Genomic DNA, 21,109 nt, shown 5'->3' with positions numbered 1-21,109 from the left:
TCCTCTCTGGATGAGGGGTCCGGTCTACATATCGGTGCCTCCATGCCCTGCAGCAGGGAGTCACCCACGACAATCACCCGCCGCTTCTTCCGGGTGCTCCTTTTCTCTTTAGGGGGAAGCGGCCTCAGGGCATGGACCTGACTGCCTCTCTGTAGACAGCCCCCTAGATGGGCCTTGGTCCATGACCTCCTCTATCTGATCCCCAAGTTCCAGAGCCTCGTACCCGTTGGACGTGGTCACTGGTGGAGGTGAGGCGGGCCCTGGAAGGGTTCTTCTGCCACCTCGAATAGGGACCTGTTTCCATTGTTGTGCGTCCCTCGATACTGTTAATTATGCTCCCTCTGCCCTATGGCAGGAGGGTACTGGATTTTCAGACTGAGTTGGGGGGTTCTCTGGGTGGCTTTCCTGGGAAGACTGCAGAACACAGCTCCACCAGTCTATTTCTCTTTCACATTCCCTGATGGCCCTCAGCCTTTCTACCTGTACACCAATGCGCGAAGCATGGGGAATAAGCAGGATGAACTGGAGCTCTGTGTGCAGTCCCAGCATCATGATCTCATTGGAATCACAGAGACATGGTGGGATAGCTCGCACGACTGGAGCGCTGCCATGGAAGGCTATGTGCTCTTTAGGAAGGACAGGCTGGGAAGGCGAGGTGGTGGAGTTGCTCTTTATGTGAGAGAGCAACTGGAATGCATGGAGCTCAACCTGGGGGTGGAGGATGAGCGAGTTGAGAGCTTGTGGGTGAGGATTAGAGGGCAGGCTAATGTGGGAGACACTGTGGTGGGTGTCTGCTACAGGCCACCTGACCAAGACGAGGAGGTTGATGAGGCCTTCTATAGGCAGCTGGATATTGCCTCACGGTCACAGGCCCTGGTTCTCATGGGGGACTTGAACTACCCCGACATCAACTGGGAGGATAACGCAGCCAGGCACAAGCAGTCCTGGAGGTTCCTGCAGAGTGTCGACGATAACTTTTTGACGCAGGTTGTGGAGGAGCCGACGAGGAGAGGTGGGCTACTGGACCTCGTGCTATCAAATAGGGAGGGCCTAGTAGGAGATGTGAAGGTGGGGGGTAGCCTCAGCTGCAGTGACCATGAGTTGGTGGAGTTCAGGATTCAGCGAGGAGGAGGCAGGGCTATAAGTAGCCTTGCGACGATGGACTTCAGGAGGGCCAACTTTAGCCTCTTCAGAGGCCTCCTCGGTAGAATCCCATGGGCTAGTGCTCTAGAAGGCAGGGGGGCCCAAGAGAGCTGGTTTGTTTTCAAGCGGCACTTCCTCCACGCGCAGCAACAGTGCATCCCTGTGTGTAGGAAGGCAGGCAGAGGGGGCAGGAGACCTGTGTGGATGAGCCGGGAGCTTGTGGCAATGCTCAAGCAGAAGGCAGCGGTATACAGAATGTGGAAAAAAGGACAGGTCCCCTGGGAGAAATACAGGAATGTAGTCAGGGAATGCAGAGATGCGACAAGGAAAGCTAAGGCACGGCTGGAAGGCAATCTGGCAAGGAACATTAAAAATAACAAAAAAAAAAATTCAAATACATTAACAGCAAAAGGAAAATCAGGGAAAATGTGGGTCCGCTGGAGGACGGGATGGGCACCCTGGTTACAAATAACACAGAAAAAGCAGAGTTGCTCAATGCCTTCTTTGCTTCGGTGTTTACCAAGGGCAGCCCATTAGAGCCCCAGGCCCTAGGGACAAGAGAAGAAGCTGGTGGAGAGGAAGACTTGCCCTGGGTAGAGGAAGATTGGGTCAGAGAGCACCTAAGGAACCTCGATATCCACAAATCCATGGGCCCTGATGGGATGCACCCCAGAGTGCTGCGTGAGCTGGCAGATGCCATAGCTAAGCCGCTCTCCATCATCTTTGAAAGATCCTGGAGAACGGGGGAGCGGGGGAGGTGCCGGAAGACTGGAAGAAGGCCAATGTCACGCCAGTCTTCAAAAAAGGCAAGAAGGAGGACCCAGGCAACTACAGGCCAGTCAGCCTCACCTCCGTCCCCGGAAAAGTGATGGAACGGCTCATACTGGCCATTGTCTCCAGGCACATGGAGGACAAGAAGGTGCTCAAGAGTAGTCAGCATGGATTCACCAAGGGGAAATCTTGCCTGACTAATCTGATAGCCTTCTATGATGAAATGACCGGTTGGATAGACGAGCGGAGAGCGGTGGATGTCGTCTATCTCGACTTCACCAAGGCTTTTGACACCATCCCTCACAACATCCTCCTGGGCAAGCTCCGGAAGTGTGGTATAAATGAGTGGTCAGTGAGGTGGATTAGGAACTGGCTGGATGGCAGGGCCCAGAGAGTGGTGATCAGCGGTGCAGAGTCTAGTTGGAGGCCTGTAGCTAGCGGGGTCCCCCAGGGGTCAGTCCTCGGTCCAGTCCTCTTCAATTTATTCATCAATGACCTGCATGAAGGCACAGAGTGCTCCCTCAGCAAGTTTGCTGATGACAGGAAACTGGGAGGAGTAGCCGATACCCCAGAGGGCTGCGCTGCCATCCAGAGGGACCTGGACAGACTGGACAACTGGGCGTTGAAAAATCTCATGCAATTCAACAAGGCCAAGTGCAAGGTTCTGCACCTGGGGAGGAATAACCCCAGACATCAGTACAGGCTGGGGACCGACCTTCTGGAGAGCAGCTCTGCGGAGAAAGACCTGGGTGTCATGGTGGATGATAAGTTGACCATGAGGCAGCAGTGTGCTCTTGTGGCCAAGAAGGCCAATGGAATCCTGGGGTGCATTAAGAAGAGCGTCTCCAGCAGGTCAAGGGAGGTGATCCTGCCCCTCTACTCAGCCCTAGTGAGGCCGCATCTGGAGTATTGTGTCCAGTTCTGGGCTCCACAGTACAAGAGGGATGTGGAGCTGCTGGAGAGAGTCCAGCGCAGGGCCACAAGGATGATCAGGGGCCTGGAACATCTGCCCTATGAGGAGAGGCTGAGGGAGCTGGGCCTGTTCAGCCTGGAGAAGAGAAGGCTGAGAGGGGATCTAATCAGTGTATATAAATACCTCAAGGGAGGGAGTGCAGAGGACGGTGCTGGTCTCTTTTCAGTGGTGACCACTGATAGGACTAGAGGAAATGGCTGGAAACTGAAGCACCAAAAATTCCATAGGAACTTAAGAAATTTTTCCTTAACAGTGAGGGTGACAGAGCACTGGAACAGGCTGCCCAGCAAGGTTGTGGAGTCTCCTTCTCTGGAGATCTTCAAAACCCGCTTGGATGCCACCCTGTGCCACGTGCTCTAGGTGTCCCTGCGTATGCAGGGGGGTTGGACTAGATGATCTCTAGAGGTCCCTTCCAACCCTAAGCATTCTATGATTCTATGATTCTACCTCCTCCTTCAGCTCCACCACCAGGCTGAGCAGGTCATCCACCTGCTCACACCTAAGGCAGACAGTGTTTTTGCTACTCCCCAGTAACATTTAGAGGCTCAGACATTGCCCACAGCCAGAAACCTGGACCACTGCATGTTTCTGTGGCAGTTCAGTCTGTGTCGCCACAGTCTTCCTGGTGGAAGCTCTCTGCTGAGTGGAGACCATGGCTTTACCTGATCTCCCGCTGCTGGAAGAGGCTGTGGAGAGAATTCTTTTCCACACCTGGGAGGAGACTCCCTGCACCTCCTGCCTAATGCTAACTACCACACCACACTCCCAAGCACTCACACTCCCTGGAGGCAGCTTTTAAAATCCGCCTGCCCTGCTGGCTCCGCCCCCGCTGAGTCAGAGCCGCCTTTGGCCCGGAGCTCAGCACTGCCCGCACCACGGGGGTCGGCGCTGGGGCTGCTTCTCGCTGTTTACGCTTTCTCGTTCGGCGGCTTTCGCCGCAGTTGTTCGCCTTTAGACAAGGTGCTCCGGCACGAGCCTCTGCTCCAGAGCCCTTCCCTTCGAAGGAATAAAAGGGGGCTGCGCCCTCCAGCAATTGGAGAGACCCCATAGGACTATGCCCGGTGGACTCTCCCTTTATTCGAATACAGTTTTAGGACTCCTCTGACCCCTTTGTGGACATTCGGTTCTTGACAGAGAGATTTTCCGCACAATGAGAACTTACTCTGGATGGAACGCTGCTGGCATATTTCTCATGTGATTCATATGCAGAAAACCAAAATCAATAATCAAGAATTTATTTGATTGAGGTTTTCTTCTAATTAAAAGGCCATTAAGCGAAACAGACGGCTGCTCAATGCTAAGTGAAGGTCCCTGGCAGGTTGCTCCAGTCTGTGCAACACGCAGGTCAGCGCATTTTTCCAGAAACATGTTTCCTTTCTTACTAATGCCCCCCCTCCCCACCGCCCCCTTTCTAGTCTCTCCAGAACTGATGAGCTAATAACATTTTTCCTTTGCATATTTTGGCGCTGCCCCGCGACCTGGCAGGGCTCCCACGTCTGAGTGCACTCAACTGCCTGCGTATGCGCGGATTGGGGAGGGGGAAGCCCAACGGTCGTTGTCGTTATTGCTCGCTCAGGCTGGGATTGGAAGTGGCGGCGGGGGGGGGCGGGACTTGCTGGGTTCTCACCTTTGCAGCCACGTTATGTGAAGGAAGAGCCGGGGGGAGAAGCCAGACATCCAGAAGGGCTTGTGTAACTTTGCACATGTTCCAGAAAGTTTAAAGTCTTTCATCTCTCCACCTCCCATCCAGACAGCAGCACGGGCCGGAGGAAGATGAGAGGCTGATTGTTTGTTTGCTCCGGCTCGTATTCGCGTCCCCTGCGCCTATAGATAGCGGGGAGAAAGACAGACTTGCTGTCCGGCTCCTTGCCGCTGCTCTTCCTCCGGCCCGCCGAGCCCCTTATGGCATCGCCTGGTCCTCAGCTCGCCAGCCCAGCCTGAATCCCTGCTTCCTGACTTCTCCTCCCAGACGCGCGGCTGGGACCATCTTCTCCCCTCGGGCAGGAAGACGCCCCCCCTCCTCTTTCTTCCCTTTTTGTCCTTTTTATGTTGCCTCCCCGGCGAACACCAAGGAAAGAGAAGATGATGCATCTCGCGTCGCTGGGGCTCCTGCTCGCCCAGTTCCACGCATACATCTACTGGAGCTGCCTCTGGCCGGCCGCCTGCCAGCAGCCGCCGCACCGCAACTCACCGCCACCCGCTGCCTGGAGGGAGCGGATCCAGTGGGAGAACAACGGGCAGGTGTACAGCCTGCTCAGCCTCGGCTCCCAGTACCAGCCGTCACGCCGCAGGCAGGCGGCCGAGCCTGTGAGCAACCCCATCCTGCTGCTGCGAAACAACGGCTCCTTGCCGCTCCGCAGAGCCGCCGCCGCACCTCAGGCCACCAGCGCCGGCAGCAGCCGCGGCTCTGGCGCTCGCCACTGGTTACAGACGGGCTACCAGGCTCCCACCGGGGGTCACGGGACCGCCACCCCCACGGCTAAGAGTGCCTCCTCCTCGGGGGCATCGTGGCTCAGCGTTCCCACCGGCGGCCCCGGCAGCCCGCCTCTCCTCCACAACATCAGGACCGGGCGGGAAGATGTCATGGTAGGAGACGACCCCTACAACCCCTACAAGTACACGGACGATAACCCCTATTACAACTACTACGACACCTACGAGAGGCCGCGCCAGGGCAGCAGATACAGACCTGGCTATGGCACCAGCTACTTCCAGTATGGTAAGAGCCCTCCTTGCCCCGCAACGCCGTGCACCCCTTCCCCCCTCCCGCCGCTTGAGGCCCGCCTTGGCCTGCGTTGCACTGCACGTACTCGGGGGCTGTGGCGGGAGGGTCGCGTTGCTCCGCAGGAGCCGGTCACCCCCTCAGGCTGAGGGGTGAGCTACTGGTCCTGTTTGATCAGTTGTGCTTGTGAGGCAGGTTTTGAATGAAACGTGAGGCAGATGGGTCTGACCAGAAGGCAGAGAGTTTCATTGGAGAGGGACGGGGGGGGGCGTAGGGGTAGGGGTCCCCCTCAGAAAGATGGCTCCTAAAGGTTGGGAGTGAAACCGAGTGCTTGTAGACATGTCCTGGGGTTGATCTTGCTGTTATGTGCTTGGTTGGATGAACTGCAGGTCTCCCTGACTTAGTGCCAGATCCCTATTACATCCAGGCGTCCACATATGTCCAGAGGATGTCTATGTATAACTTGAGATGTGCGGCTGAGGAGAATTGCCTGGCAAGGTAGGCAGTGCCTTGGCTCTTTTCTTTCCTCTGTGGGCCCTTGTGCCTGCACTCATGCTGGAGTATCTGAGGACACAGAGAGAGAACAATATAGAAAAGTAAGACTTGAGTGCCTCATAAAATACCCCAGCTTGTAACCCTTTCCTAAGTCTTTGCTTATATGCATGTTTTGTCATTGGTTTTGATGACAAAACAGCCCTATTGGAGAAAAAAAAAACTTGCTTTGAAGAAACTACACTTTAAAGAAATTATACTGCACACTTCTATCACTAGGTTTCTTTGAACACATCTGAATTATGCAAAACAATGGTCCCCAAAACCCCACTTGAATGTGATCATTTTCATCTTCTTCCTCGAATCCTAAAAAATCACATTCTACTCTTTAAAAACATTCTCAACCAGCATAAGTTACTATTAAAATTGTTTCTGGACATATGTATTGTAATGTCTCTTAAATACTTTTCAGATAGATTTTAGTCTTTTCAAAGTCTTTTAAGAGCTTGAAATAATAGCTTTGCTATCAAGTTAGGTCATATCCACTGGGCAAAGAAGGATTTTTCCTGTTTTGTTTGGAATTAAATCACTCATGGCTGTTAGCCATTTTTACTTTCATGATACCTTATAATACTTAACAGATTTGTTTATTTACCAGCATCATAAATTGATGTCGGACTGTTTCCAGGGTCATGCTCTTGTTAGTTTGTGCCAGCAAGAAAAAAGGGCTTAAGAAACAGCATATTTAATGTTAACCTTAAAGACTATTTGAAATATTCTTGTTGACCAAGACATCAATTTATTAAAATATTCCAATATTTAAAGGACTGTAGTTTATAGCTATATAAAATAAAATAAGCTTGGGACTTTTTTTCCCTAAAATTACAACAGAAAAAAAGCAGTTTGTGGGTATGAGATTGTCAAATAAGTTGTTTTGTTTTATAGCAACTAGTGTAATTGCTTTTTTGTTACCAGAGCAATTTTAGAGCTAACCAGTTGCTCTGCATAAGAGCTAGAGCCAAAGAGTCAGTGATCAAACTCCTGTCTACCTTATTAGAAGCAGATCTGAATCTTACTCAATTCTTGGTCTGATACTAGAAACTTCTGAACACCTCATGTGGAATTCTTGTGTCTTTAATGCTTGAGATTTAAGGGTCTCATTGGGGTTACTTAAAAGATCTATGCTATTAGTTACTTCTGAAACAATATTTTTAAAAGTTTTTTTTTGCCTATACTTATGCTTCTTTTTTTTGCATTATTATAGTTCAGCTTATCGAGCAGATGTTAGAGACTATGACAATCGAGTGCTCCTGAGATTCCCCCAAAGAGTGAAAAATCAAGGCACATCAGACTTCCTACCAAGCAGACCCCGATATTCATGGGAGTGGCACAGCTGTCACCAGTGAGTGAAGTGCCCAGTATGGTACCTTCTAATTATAATTAACATTTTGCTATTGAAAAAGATAATGTGACATGTTCTAGAATTGCAGTGAAATGGGGAAGAAGTAAGGAAACCTTATTTTACTGGCTCACCCATTTTATGGTAGTGGTAATTATTCTTTACATAGTTGCATGTTTCAAATCAAAATGGATGATATGAAGTTTATCTATAAATATAAAATTCTAAAAAGTATAAATTTTGTATCAATATAAATCTCAAATTAGTTTTGACAATGGGACCATCTCCATTTAATTATATTTTATATAGATTACTATTTGGTTACATTTAAGTGAAACCAGTAAATAAAAATCTCCATGTGTTAATTACTGTGTAGGCACCAAAATGTACATTTACTAACATGTTCCCTATAATTCATCATTTTAAACATGAAACTATTCCTCTTGGTCTAATTTTCATGGGTTAGTTTTTGACAAGCAACATTCTAATCAATATAGGAAAGAGAAGGTATTGAGTTGATTGACTTCATTATCAATATCCATATCATATGATATTTCCACATAGCAGTATTGCTCTTGAAAGGCAAAATTTCTGGAAACAAGGCAAGACAAACATAGGAGAACATTCCCAGTGTTTTGGGAACAGATAACACTGCAGGCTTATATCATTTATGAAAATTTGTGTGCAAGAGTTTGCAGTTTAGCTCTAAGTTTAGCCATTTCATAGCAGGACCAATTGTAAAATACTAGAAAGCTTACCTTATTTCTAACTTACTTAAAATATTATCCCAATGTCACAGGTGTATAAGTGATTATTTAGTATTACTCTACTGTAGAAATAAATGTGTAATGTGGGCTTGATCTAAAGCCTGCTGGAGTCAATGGAATATTTCCCCCTTAAAGCATTAGGGATTTTAAGTTTATAGGGTTGTAATCAAACTCAGATGAAAAATCATTATAATTCAAACACTGTTTCAAAGAAAGGATAATATTGCTAGCTTACAAGTCTTGTAAGGATCAGAGAGCTAAAACCAAATCAAACAAACAATAAGTCTCTATAAATGCTTTAGTTAACACTCCCCCATCACCCTGTAAACTCTTACCTGGTGATTACAAAGATGATAGTGGATAAAATAGAGAGAAATTGAGAATTGTTTGTAGAACAATTGATTGTAGAAATTGATTATTTGTAGAAAAAACACTTTCTTACTCTGCCACTATAGCCCAGCTATAACTACCTAGATGTAAAGCATCTCTGATGTTAATTCAGTTCTCTGTCAGAAAACACACTGCCAACAACAACAACAAAAAAATCCATCTCATACTCATTTCCATGACACTAAAGTCCATTTAGAAATGAACTATAACTATCAATTACTTTGGCCAGCCATCAGATTTCAGTGTTAGTCATCTTCTGTAGACCATTCTTAGTGATCTTGTCTTGGAAACTTAAGACTTATATGCTTCTCTTCATTTAAAAGAATATGATTGAGTTCTATTTAATTACATCTTTTTCATATACTTGCTGGGCTCATAGTGTCCATAGTCAACAGTAGTCAAATGCTACACAGACAAGGTGCTGTGATAGTACAAATTTACTTTTCCACATATTTGGAAAAAAGCAAAACTTTAAGAACAACATCTGTTCAGGTTCACAGTAAAAGTTAAAACTTATATTTTTCTAGCTTTCATATATAATATCAGCTCAGGCTGAAAGTATATATGCTTTTCAAGCAATGAAACCACATTAAGTACAGATTACAGTAAATAGTATCATTATACAGTTTCCATTAGTTCTTAATAGTTAACAAGTTAAGAGATCTGTAATGTCGGTACACAGAGGTGGATTTTTTTATGCAGAATGTGTTTTCTCTAATATTATAAATGCATTAAATGTGTTGAAGACCATAGAAATGGGACAATAATTAACAAGCTAACTTCCCTGGAATTTATAATATATAAGGTAAGCATTTCTAATCAAACTGTGCCCAAAGGGAAAGCTTAAGATACACAGTCAAATATGAATTATTTAACGTTACTGTAAAAGAAAGAAGGGGAAACTTTGAAAGAAAGCGTGCTATACATAGTCTTTCCCTCAACAAAATAAAACTTGCTATTTTTTTCTTTTTTCTTTTTTTTTGTAGCAGATAGCATTTTTATAGTCCCTGCAAATTAGAATAATGAAAAAAAAAACTTAATTGAATGGTTTGTAAGAGGAAAATATACTAACACATCAGTTCTGCATAATAAAGAAAGTTTGGTCAGATTTGTTGGAAGGTCAATCAGATAGTAATATAACAGAATGATATTGGCAACATCTGATCCATCTTTAATAACATATCCATGGTCTCACAGACATTATCACAGCATGGATGAATTCAGCCACTATGACTTGCTGGATGCAAGCTCACATAGAAAAGTTGCTGAAGGACACAAAGCAAGTTTCTGTCTGGAAGATACCTCCTGTGATTATGGCTATTACAGACGATATGCATGTACTACACATACGCAGGTAAGAGGTGGTTCAGAGATAACCAATTTTTTTTCCATTAAAGTTTATCTTCGTGTATTTTTCTATACCAATTCAGTCTGAGTCATCTGATGCCCTAAATATCTCTGAAATTCTCCATCAGAAAGGCCAGGGTAACAACCTGGAGAGTGTTGCCTGACATTGGCAATCGACTCCGTCTGCCGAGGCGGCCAGGCACGCCCAAACTGTGCCCGGGCCAAAGAGCACAGACACCAATATGAGGATGCTGCAAATGGCGTTTATTGATGGATAACAAGGTGTTATATAGCTAAGGTTTACAACGTCACATCCGCCTGCTTACATCATAGACTAAACACTATTGGCTATTAGGGGCCCTATCTTTCTGTACAGCACGATATCTTCCGGCCGCCGGACCCTAACTATCTGCAACATCTCCCCCCTCCCTATGCATAACAAAACTAGCTAAAATATAACTATCTTATTCTTACTTATTGTTATCTTATTCTACTTACTTACTCTTATTATTATATTACTCTTACTTATTCTTAGTATTATATTATTCTATGCTTATAGTTTATAAAAATCTCAAAATTATGTATCATAAACTTGACATAAAAACACAAGGCACAAAGTGTAGAAGGTAGGGGATGACAGGTAATACCGGGGGTGTAGGAATAGGGTGTACCTTGGGATAACTTGAGGGTAATACTGAGTGGATATATTCTTAAAGCAGTTGTCGGCGTTCTACTAACATGATGTTAACCTTCTCTAGCCGACTCTTGACAAACCGCATGAGCTTATTCAACATACAGGGTCCAAAGATCAGTGTCATCATGATCATTGCTATCGGCCCTATCAAGGTGGATATCAGGGTGGTTAACCACAGTGAACCGGCGAACCAACCCTCGTACCAGCTGCGTTTTGGAACAGGGTTCAACGGGCACCGGCCGGCAAGGCATGGCATCGAAGATTGGTGACCCTGTAGTTACTTTTGTACTAATTGCTCGAGATTGTTCCATCTGTTCAAGTACCCATTTAAAGGGCTGATGTGATTCTACCTGTCCTATAGTGACAAGCTGCAAAATTAAGATAATGCAAAGGCATCGCGTCCCCCTCTTGTGAAGGCTGTTTTGTTGTTTTCTGGATTCGGTCGGCGTGGAACTCACAGGCTCGGGCGGGACGCCTGTCACCAGGGCGTCCGATGATCCGGTCCTGTGAACAGAAACTCACAATTTTCATTAGTTTTATCTTGAAGGTCTGGTTTAATAGACTTAAGCGGGCACCACTTGACTCTGCCATCTTTCCTGACAGTGACCTTTGGGTCGATCTTGGCATGGGGGGAGCGCTGCCAGCGAGTCCCCCAGCCAAGGGCAGTTTGCTGCAACATGGCCTGCCTGGCCACATTTAGAACATGTCATTACGTTGGCTATTGCGGCATGAACAGCCGCCTGAATTGGGGTCAGATGCTCTTCCTTTGCAACATGCTTAACCATGTCTGCGATACTTGCCCCTACCGGCAATGATCACAGGATTTCTTTGGTTGCGGAATTGCATTGTTGGCGTAAACATTCCGCTACGACCGGGCTTTTTGCCTCCGCAGGCAGGGCCGAAGAGTTGACCGCTGCTTGGAGACGATCTACAAATTGTGTAAAGCTCTCACTTTCACTTTGCTTTATTGAGGACCATGGTGATGGTCTGGCAACGACTCTACAGGCTGTGCGAATAGCTTTTCTGGCCGCACGAGTAGTTGCCATAACTTCATGGGCCCGCAGGCCATGGGCCTGCGCCTGGGGGGTGATCATTGTTGGATCTGTACCCATTAACCGCTGCAGGCTGGAGCCGTGTAATGGATGATCTGCCCCAGTTACTCGGGCTAAACACTTTGTACAGTTCTCTTCCCATTCTTGTCTGAAAACAATCATCCCTGCTCCATCAAAGATTAGCCTACAAGTTTGCTTTATATCAAACGGGAGCATATCGTCCCCCCCGAAGATACCATCTATGAGGGTTGAGACCATGGCAGAATTAATCCCTTTATCCGCAATTGCTTTAACAATCGTTTGCACATCCTTAGATTTTATCAGCGAGTAGACCCTCTGCCCCGCCTCCGTCACCCGGACTGGGAACGCTAGCGCGGTCGATGGGGCCCACTCGGCACACGCGATCTTTATTTCCTTCCAGTCCGTGAGAGGGGCTTCTTCCCCTCGCGGCTCCTCTCCAATTCGAATGGGAATACCCTGCCTCCTAGTTCTTTGGCTCCCAGCCCCGTTCACCTTCCTTCTCTCCCTCCCCAAATTCGAATCAGTTGTGGGCCACCCATCCTCACTAGTGTCTGAGCCGGAGCTCGAGCTGGAACTTGACTGACTGGTCACTTCCGGGCTCCGGTACTTTTTCGTTGGGCTCCAGCCCCGCCTACTTTCCCCCCTCCTTAGCTCGCCCTGCCTCCTACTCACGGAGGCGCGTTTTTTCAAACGGTCGCTCCGATTGGTTCTCGGCCCCTCACTCGGTCCTCCCTCACCTGACCGGTCATTTCATCATAGAAGGCTATCAGGTTAAGCATCAGAAAGCATCGGACAGACTCACTGACATAGGCCGGACCGTTATCCGTCTTGATGTGCTCGGGCGAGCCTATGACTGCAAAAGATGTGGTTAGATGCCTGCAGACATGTAGGGCCCTTTCACCGGTCTGCGCTGTGGCCCACACAAACTTAGAGTAGGTGTCTATGGACACGTGGACATACTTGAGGCGTCCAAATTCAGGTACATATGTGATGTCCATTTGCCACATCTCTAATGCCTTCAGGCCCCCGGGGTTCACACCAATGTCCAGACCTGGCCCATGATGACTACACTGGGGACAGGCCTGCACAATTCCACAGGCATCGGATACAGTTATATCATACATCCAGGTCAGGCCTTTGGCATTAGCGTGGAACTGTTCATGAGCAATATGGGCGATTTCAAAACGATTCAGTGGCCCATGTTCACGCACCAAGCTCACTAACTGGTCAGCCCGATTGTTACCCTCTCCCAAACCTAGTGTCCATTGATGACTCCGGACATGGATGGCACAGAACGCCGTCGAGCGCCACCTCACAGCTCTTTTGATTTGTAGAAACAGCTGGAACAATCGCTGGTTACGAGTTTCTTTCAAAAGAGCATCCTCAATTCGCTGTACTACTCCAACGACGTACAGGGAGTCCGATAAAATATTCAACGGGGTGTCCTTCCAGTGCATCAGCGCCCATGCGACAGCTGCCAATTCTAAAGTCTGCAACGAGTCACCTTCCACCGCTTGTAGGGTGTGGGCTTTCCATAGGTCCTTCTCCTTCCAGGTGATGGCCGCCCTTCTGGAGGTTTTCTCTGCATCCGTGAATACCGTGAGGCCATCGCCCAGAGGTCTTTCTACACACTTTGGTCTTCCTACCCACGAATAGCTGGTGAGGAAGTGGCCAAGCTTTCCTGCAGGCCTTTCCAAAGTCACCTCCCCAGGGAACTCCAGGAGCGCTAGCTGCAGCACAGTGGAGTGCCACAGGGCCCATTCCAGATCTGCCGTCTGCAGGGGAAGGTGGATCGCCGCTGGCTCACCCCCCGAGACTGCCAGCACCCGAGTTCTCCCACGGCAGACCATGTGAGCCACCACTTCCAACCGAGGGGTCACGCTCTTGTGCGGTTGAACTGAGGAGAAAATCCCTTCTAAAACCCCAAGGTAGTCTTCTCCCCCTTTTTTCTTCTGCCACTGCATGATGAGGGCAAACACCGAGATTGGGTTGGAGATGACCGTGAGGTGCATCGGGATTTCAGAGCATTCCTTCCATTGCGACATTCTCCTGTGTGCACTGATATGATGTATTGAGTAGGCTATATGGATTCAGGTCTGGCCAGTTGCTTTGAGGAATACCTAACACCAGTGCATCAAGTTGATCTGCTGTTCCACAAAGCCAACAACTCTTAATTTGGGTATAATTAACAATACGCCTAAGAAGCATAACATATCCATTAGTGTTAAAAGTAGCATCAGCTTCTATAACAGCGTTAAAAGCAACATTACCTCCTAAAAGCCACAATATACAGCTAATAATAACAGTAACACTTCTTCCTCCCATGTTGTTCTTCTGCAGGCTCACACTTTCCACAGCTAGGGTACCAGCTGCCTGCCTGCTACGTTTGATGTATCCGAGTTTGCTTCCAGCCAAGGTCTCACCCATTTTGCTGGCACCCATCTGGTTCCAGTATCTATAACGACACAAGCATACCCTTTTCCCCAGGTTATTAAGCCCAAGGGTCCCATCCAGTTTCCCGTGTTCCAGTCTCTCAGCATCACCTTACACGGACCCGTTTTTACTTCTGTCAGGGCTCCCTTTAGCCCAGCCCTGTGTTTGACCATCAGAGGGACTAGGCTATCCTGGGGCAAGGCAATCTCAAAAATTTTAAAACATACACTGCTCTTGCCAATTTTTCGTCTTTTGTAGCTGGCATTTCTGCGTTTGGTTCATATGTTCCACTATGTCATGGTCCTCAGGATGCGATAGTATGGTGAAAAAACAATCTTTTAAATCAATTAAGTATTCCCCTAAGCTCTGTCCAAGGATATAAGTCAGAGTACGGCTCCCAGTCCTCCATTGGTGGGGGGGGGGTGGGCGAGGGAGGTGGGGGGGGACGCCGTAGTCTGAGTTATTCCTGGCTTTCCCGTTTTCAAATTCTGGACTTTCTTGTTGTGCTTATTTAGCCCTCTCTGCTGATATATATTACACAATAAAGATCTAAAGACCACAGATACAAACAGCACAAACACAATTTCCATCCAGTGGCACGACCTCACGTAGCTGTGCACTCCACTAGTGAGTTCCACTGGTTGTCGGCAGGACACTGAGACCGAACATTCTCTCAAGTTGGCAGATTAGAGGGTTGCTGACAGGCTCCTAACTCGGCGGGCGTCCCCGCAGAGACAATGTGGGTCTCAGTGTTAGGAGTCTCACCCCTCCTTTCTCTCTGCTCTGTCTGTTTATGCCCGGTGCATCCTGCCACGTAGGGCCAGTACGTGCCAGCAGGCAGACCAGGGGGTGGACAAACTCTGCCTTCAGTCACATAATCTTCCCTCCTGGCTGCGCAGGTGCGCATGTCAGTAAATTGTCCCAGTCGTCAGTCTGAGGGTCCTGCCTTTCTCATCTCCCTCCCTCTCGGGTGTGTGACCTTCAAACTAATTTAGAGGATGTTTGCAGTTAAGTTGGCTACAAGCCCGGTCGAGCAGCCGCCTTCAGCTGCTTTTGGAGGAGGTCGGCTCTGAGCCTGGCTGGGCAGCCGCCTCTGCACTCCTTATCGCTCAGCCTGGGCAGTCAAATATCTTCTTTCTCAGGGTCTTGGATTCTATTTCGCACAACAATTTTATGACTCTACGGATTGTACAAATTTCCAGCTTTCAACCATACCTCGTGTCGGCATCAATATACAAAGGATACAACACATAATAGAGATGAACATAGCAAATAGAAACAATAGCCCTAATAACGGTTTCTGTCCTCACTTAAAGCATTACAGTTCTTCAACCCCCACTTTTAAAAGATGAATCAAATTCCTCTGCACCTCCCTCCTGGCTTTCATCAAGCCTTCAGCAACATAAGTTTCCTTGATCTCATTCGCCTTCTCTTCCCCAGCCCCCCTTTCTCCTTTTTTCAAGGTGATCTAACAAGCGGAAGCGGGGGCACAGACGGTGTAGGCGCCGCAGGTGCAGGCACAGAGGCAGGCACGGGCGGGGGGGTTGGCGATGGATCTCCAAACACCAGCGGTTTTCGGTGGCGTGGCGGTCCCGGTCCTGAAGTGCTTGCAAAGGCTGCGGTGGCTCCGATGGCCACTTTGCTTTTGGCTTTCACATCGGGTTTGAATACTAGGTGGGGCTCGGCTTTGAACCCATTCTCTCTGCACCAGATCAAAAGCTTGCAGAGGGTCTGTTCATCAGCCTCCGTCTGCACTCCCACTGCTTCGTTCTTCCCGAGCGCCTCCCGTGCTGCCCTCCAAGTCTCCCTCTCCTCCCTTGCTCTCTGGAGGACCTGCCGTATCACTCCCCATGTCTTTAGATCTTTCGCACTCCCTTTAGACATACCATATTCCGTTAACGCGGTGGTACATCTCTGCCAGCGCTGAGGGAATAAAACTTCCCCGGCACTGTTAACCGCCCCTTCTTCAAGGAGCCGCTCAATGCAGCTCTTAACTGCGTTCGATTTCATAGAAATCCCCCATTCCCGAGCACCAGATAGTACGACCTTGACTATCCCTTCCATGATCCGTGGATCCCTCGACCGCCTGCGGTCCGCCGCCTCGGAGTATCACGTCGGGGTCACCACTTGTTGCCTGACATTGGCAATCGACTCCGTCTGCCGAGGCGGCCAGGCACGCCCAAACTGTGCCCGGGCCAAAGAGCACAGACACCAATATGAGGATGCTGCAGATGGCGTTTATTGATGGATAACAAGGTGTTATATAGCTAAGGTTTACAACGTCACATCCGCCTGCTTACATCATAGACTAAACACTATTGGCTATTAGGGGCCCTATCTTTCCGTACAGCGCGATATCTTCCGGCCGCCGGACCCTAACTATCTGCAACAGAGAGTTATGATCAACTTAGGGACTGCTAAATGTAGGTATCTGAGGACTCTCCATCTCGAGTCACTGGCAGCTGACCTAAGTTTTTGCAGTTTATAGTTATAGTACTAGACAAGTAAGCTAAAGTGAGCTCCAGACTGAGTCAGTAAAGAAGTGGTTTTGGTTTGTCTTCCTCCTCAAACTGCTTGGCCATGTCCTTGGCCCAGAGTTCATAGCTAGGCTAGTATTCTCTCCTTCTCAGAGCATGAGGCTACAAGGTACAGAATTTCTTTAATACCTAGAGCTACTGGGTGGCAGTCCAATACAGAAAATCTATAGCTTTGTTGAATGCATGTATAGAAGGCCATTGAAGAGAATGAGGGCCATGTGAACACTGTTAGCCATATATAAATGATGTTAGGGCTTATTAAAGTAATGGATAAAAATGGAATACATCATTATAATACCATACAAGCTTGTGATAGACTTTCACTCTATTACATACAGTTCTGGTCACATATCAAAAAGGTTACAGTAAAGCAACCAACCCCCCCCTCCCACCACCACCACCACCACCACCACCGCATGTGCACACACACCCACCCTCCTCAGGAGAACAAGGATGATCAGGAAGGTAGTATGGTTACCACACTAGGAAATTTCATAGACAATTTCATTTGGAAAAAATGGGAATTATACCAAATCTTGAATAGTATTGGATGGCAAAAGGAAATTGTTGAAAATTTACCATTTCTCACAATTTAAGGCTATCCAAAAGAATTAGCACAGCTAATTCTTAGCACAGCTAAAAGAATTAGTAACAGCTTTAAAACAGAGAGTGCTTTTGTCATACACAAGTAATTGTTAAACTTTCCACAGGATGTTGCAGAGACCAAAACTATATACCAATTTACAGTAATAGAGGTCTTTTAAACACAATCTGAAGGCATTCTTTCTCTCAAAATCTATTAAATGTCTGATGGAAAGAATTTGCCTAGGTAAGAGATATCACACATCCCATTTCTTATGTTCTTTTTCCTCAAGCATTTACTGCTGACTGCTGTCAGGGACATGACATTGACTTGATGGACCTGTGGTCTAACTCTATGTGGCCATACTTGCACATAAATTTATATTCCTTATTCCACAGTTCTTAATCTAGTAGGTAGTTATTGCAGAGAAATGCCAGCTATGCTCTGCGGTTCACGTGTCCACACTTTAGTTTTAGATATAGTGAAATCAAAAAAAATGGGTTTAAAATATAGTGAATCATCTACAGTGCTTTGAAGAGGTTTTAAAAATATCTTTTCTCCCTTGTGTAGACTATGACATCTAACTAAACAACATACATATTTTACAGCTGGAGTACTTGTGTCACTAGAATCATGGCTGTGTCATCATTCCACTGGAAGCCCATATTTCAGGGGTTTGTAATTGGACCATAAAACTTTCCTCCAGCATCAGACTTGGCACATATAAGAGAGTCTGAGCTGATCACCAGCTGGGCCAGGAGGGAATTCCTGAAGGATTTTTTGTGCACTCTGTGTATTTATCGGAACATACTGGCTTTGCTTAAAGCCAACTATGTTGAACATTGTTTAAAGACACCAGATTTGAACCATTGATACATTTGTGTATGGAATTTGTTATAATGTTCCTAACAGCAAAGAAATTTTCTGAAAATATATATCTGGAAGAAAGGTTACATTTTAAATTCTCTCAGAATTCTTCTGTCATTTCTTGTAGTTTTCCAAAGTCTGTATTTGACTAAACAGAACCCCACCAGGCCATTTCCTTACAAAGCTAAATGTGAAAATAGCCCTTGAGTTCCCTGATTTTCCTATTCAAAGAAAGCACATCTAGGGCAAAAAAAAAAAAAAGGCATTATGCCTAAAGATAATGACAGGTTCCAGCACTGGTGATCAAGTTCCTACTAGACAACTCCAAAGCGATTTACTTGAGATTTGCAAATGCTCATTCCTACTGCCAAATAACCATTCTTGCACTACACTAGATATGCAACTAGAATGACTGCATGGACTCCCATTCACCAGAACTCTGGTTTATGGGAGAGTGGAAATTACACACATCTAAACACTTCTCAGAGCACTGCAAGAGCTTTTCAGAATAATGTATTTCTAAAATATTTTAATTTTTGACTCTAAACAGCAGATAAATACAAATATCTCACAGAAATACAGCTAACAATAGTATAGCTGTTTTTTATATAGCAGTAATAAAGTGGTGTCAGTTAGGCATTCCAGTTTAGACAAAATGCCCCCAAAAATGAAACCTTAGTATTTTTTCTTAGTGAAATGCTGTGATGGTTAAGTGTATTTCAGTCTGTTATTAATTTCTGGAATGTTACTGTCCCTAGAAATTCTTTGATGTCTATATAACTTCATTTTTAAGGGACTGAGCCCTGGCTGTTATGACACTTACAATGCTGATATAGATTGCCAGTGGATTGATATCACAGATGTAAAACCTGGAAGTTACATTCTGAAGGTAATGTTTTCTGAAGGTAATGACTTTCGGGGAGGAGATGGGTTGTTTTTTGCTAAGTAGTAATCATATATGTATATCCTTTTGAACTGTTTTGCTACGTTAGCAACTCAAATTTAGAAATAAACAATACTATGCCTTTTCCCCCTCAAGGTTAGCGTAAACCCCAGCTATTTGGTACCTGAGTCTGATTATTCCAACAATATAGTACGCTGTGATATACGCTATACTGGCCACCATGCATATGCCTCTGGCTGTACAATTTCACCGTAAGTGCATTCCTTTTTCTTTGCTACTGTTTTATAGTCATAATACTAAGATTAACAGATTTATAAAGCTTAGAGATTAATTTTATATTGAAAAATAATTTCCACTGAATTCTAGTGATAGCATTTTTTACTATGTCATTTCATGAGTTTCAGAAACATCTAGTATATTAATTAGAAATAGAGCTGGTATTTTTCAAAGGACTGTTTATGGAAGGAAGGATGGGAACAGTTACTTTCCTGATAATTGCATAGCTTTCAAATACTTAACTCTGGTATTTAAACTATTTCTGTAATGAATTTTTGAAATTATTTAGGCTTGAAAAATGATCTTTCCAGAATTCATCCTTCAGTCAGTGCAGGACTCTTACCAAAAGTCTTTGATGGAGAATTTTGCTTTTGCAATCTTGCTATCAGAAAATATAGTACTTTCAAAACTACTGCTGCTGCTGTCTGAGCTCTCAGATATTACCTCTGGCTCAAGTCTTCTTTATATTTGTCCTGAAACTTTCCTATGCTCATTCAATATCCATTATAGCATTTACACAGAACTGTTGAGCAGTGACAGGACTCTTAAAACATTTCATAAGAACCCACACACAAATCTTTCTTTGCTGCTTCTGCCACTGTAGCCATCCTTCCTGAAACAGTTCTTCCAGACACACTCCATTTACAGTTTTCCCATTAGCTCCTCAAATGTTTGAGCAATGACACAATTGTACCTGTCCCCCCCCCCACACACACACACACAGAAGAGCAATCAGTAGTTTGTAACACAGAAGTAACACATATCAAGTTGTTTCATCTGAATGGCACAAATGATGCATTAACATTGGGTACAGATCCATGTAAGATATATTCTAAAGTTGTGAATGAACAAAGTGTAAAACAAATTGTGAAGTCTGCTAGAACAGCATTAAACAATTATACCGCAATTATACTGCATTAATGATAATATTGCTTACTTAGCCTTTAAAATAGTCCTTCCTCACTCTGTATTAGGATACCTGTGATTCAGTGAGGCTAAAATGAGAAACATTTTTTCACCTGTGTGTTGAGAGCTGTATTTATAATCATACTTAGGTCATAAATGCAACAAGGTAAATGGATTCAGCATAATCCTTTACTTGTTCTCACCGTACATTGGTTGTGCTTGCAAGAAACAAAGCAACAGCATTCTGCAAGTCATGAGCACTCATTTTTGGCCTACCCCTGAGGAGGAGCTTTTAAAGCATTTCTCTAACGGGCTAGGACTGACTTAATAGGTCCTTCCATAAACACCTGTTCACTCACATTCAGGTTGGAGGGAAATTTATGCTTTGTTCCTTTAAGTTATAACCTCCCATCTTACTCCTATAAATATAACCAAATAGATTCATGCAGGTGAGAAGATGAAAACTTCTCTTTTAGCCTTTGTTAAGCTGCATCTTCAGGTTGACAAAGAAATAGTTAACAGGTATTTTTATATTGTATTTATTTGGTCATGTGCATAACATTTACTTTTTTTTTTTTTCCCTTAACAGATATTAAGAAAGATGCAAGAAAAGGGATGAGCAGTGCCAAGCGTTTTGAACTGAAGGATCATTATATAAACTTCAAGAGGATATAAACACTATAGAAACAAAGCTACAGAACATGCATGCATACACCCTCATACCTTATGTGATTTTGAAGTACTTCAACTGCTTCTCAAAATTTGCGATGGGATTTTAAGCATTTGAATTGGCATTCCTTTTTAAACTATTGAAATGTGTGGAACTGGTGAT

At 45.7% G+C, this 21,109-nt stretch overlaps 1 protein-coding gene across 1 annotated transcript; it reads left to right on the top strand.

Moving 5' to 3' along the window:
* The first annotated feature begins 4,972 nt into the window (after nt 1–4,972).
* LOC104572803 (protein-lysine 6-oxidase-like) lies at nt 4,973–19,376 on the top strand. Its single transcript, XM_088533426.1, has 6 exons — nt 4,973–5,606; nt 5,999–6,107; nt 7,366–7,503; nt 9,855–10,011; nt 18,985–19,080; nt 19,231–19,376. The coding sequence occupies exons 1-6, from the start codon at nt 4,973–4,975 to the stop codon at nt 19,348–19,350; spliced, it is 1,254 nt and encodes a 417-aa protein (XP_088389552.1). The 3' UTR covers nt 19,351–19,376.
* Nucleotides 19,377–21,109: the final 1,733 nt, after the last annotated feature.

Source organism: Tinamus guttatus, unplaced genomic scaffold, assembly GCF_059628265.1.
Source record: "Tinamus guttatus ecotype Peru unplaced genomic scaffold, ASM5962826v1 Tinamus_guttatus_pri_ptg000498l, whole genome shotgun sequence".
Lineage (NCBI taxonomy): Eukaryota > Metazoa > Chordata > Aves > Tinamiformes > Tinamidae > Tinamus > Tinamus guttatus.
Note: the sequence above shows the minus strand (reverse complement) of the source record. Positions and strands in the feature narration are given on the sequence as shown.

What these genes read in the sequence shown, in the direction of transcription:
- LOC104572803 (XM_088533426.1), top strand. Translation starts at nt 4,973, where the DNA reads ATGCATCTCGCGTCGCTGGGGCTCCTGCTCGCCCAGTTCCACGCATAC. An exon ending in GAGGAGAATTGCCTGGCAAG is followed by an intron (nt 6,108 to 7,365) that starts GTAGGCAGTGCC and finishes GCATTATTATAG; the next exon opens with TTCAGCTTATCGAGCAGATG. An exon ending in CTGGAAGTTACATTCTGAAG is followed by an intron (nt 19,081 to 19,230) that starts GTAATGTTTTCT and finishes TTCCCCCTCAAG; the next exon opens with GTTAGCGTAAACCCCAGCTA.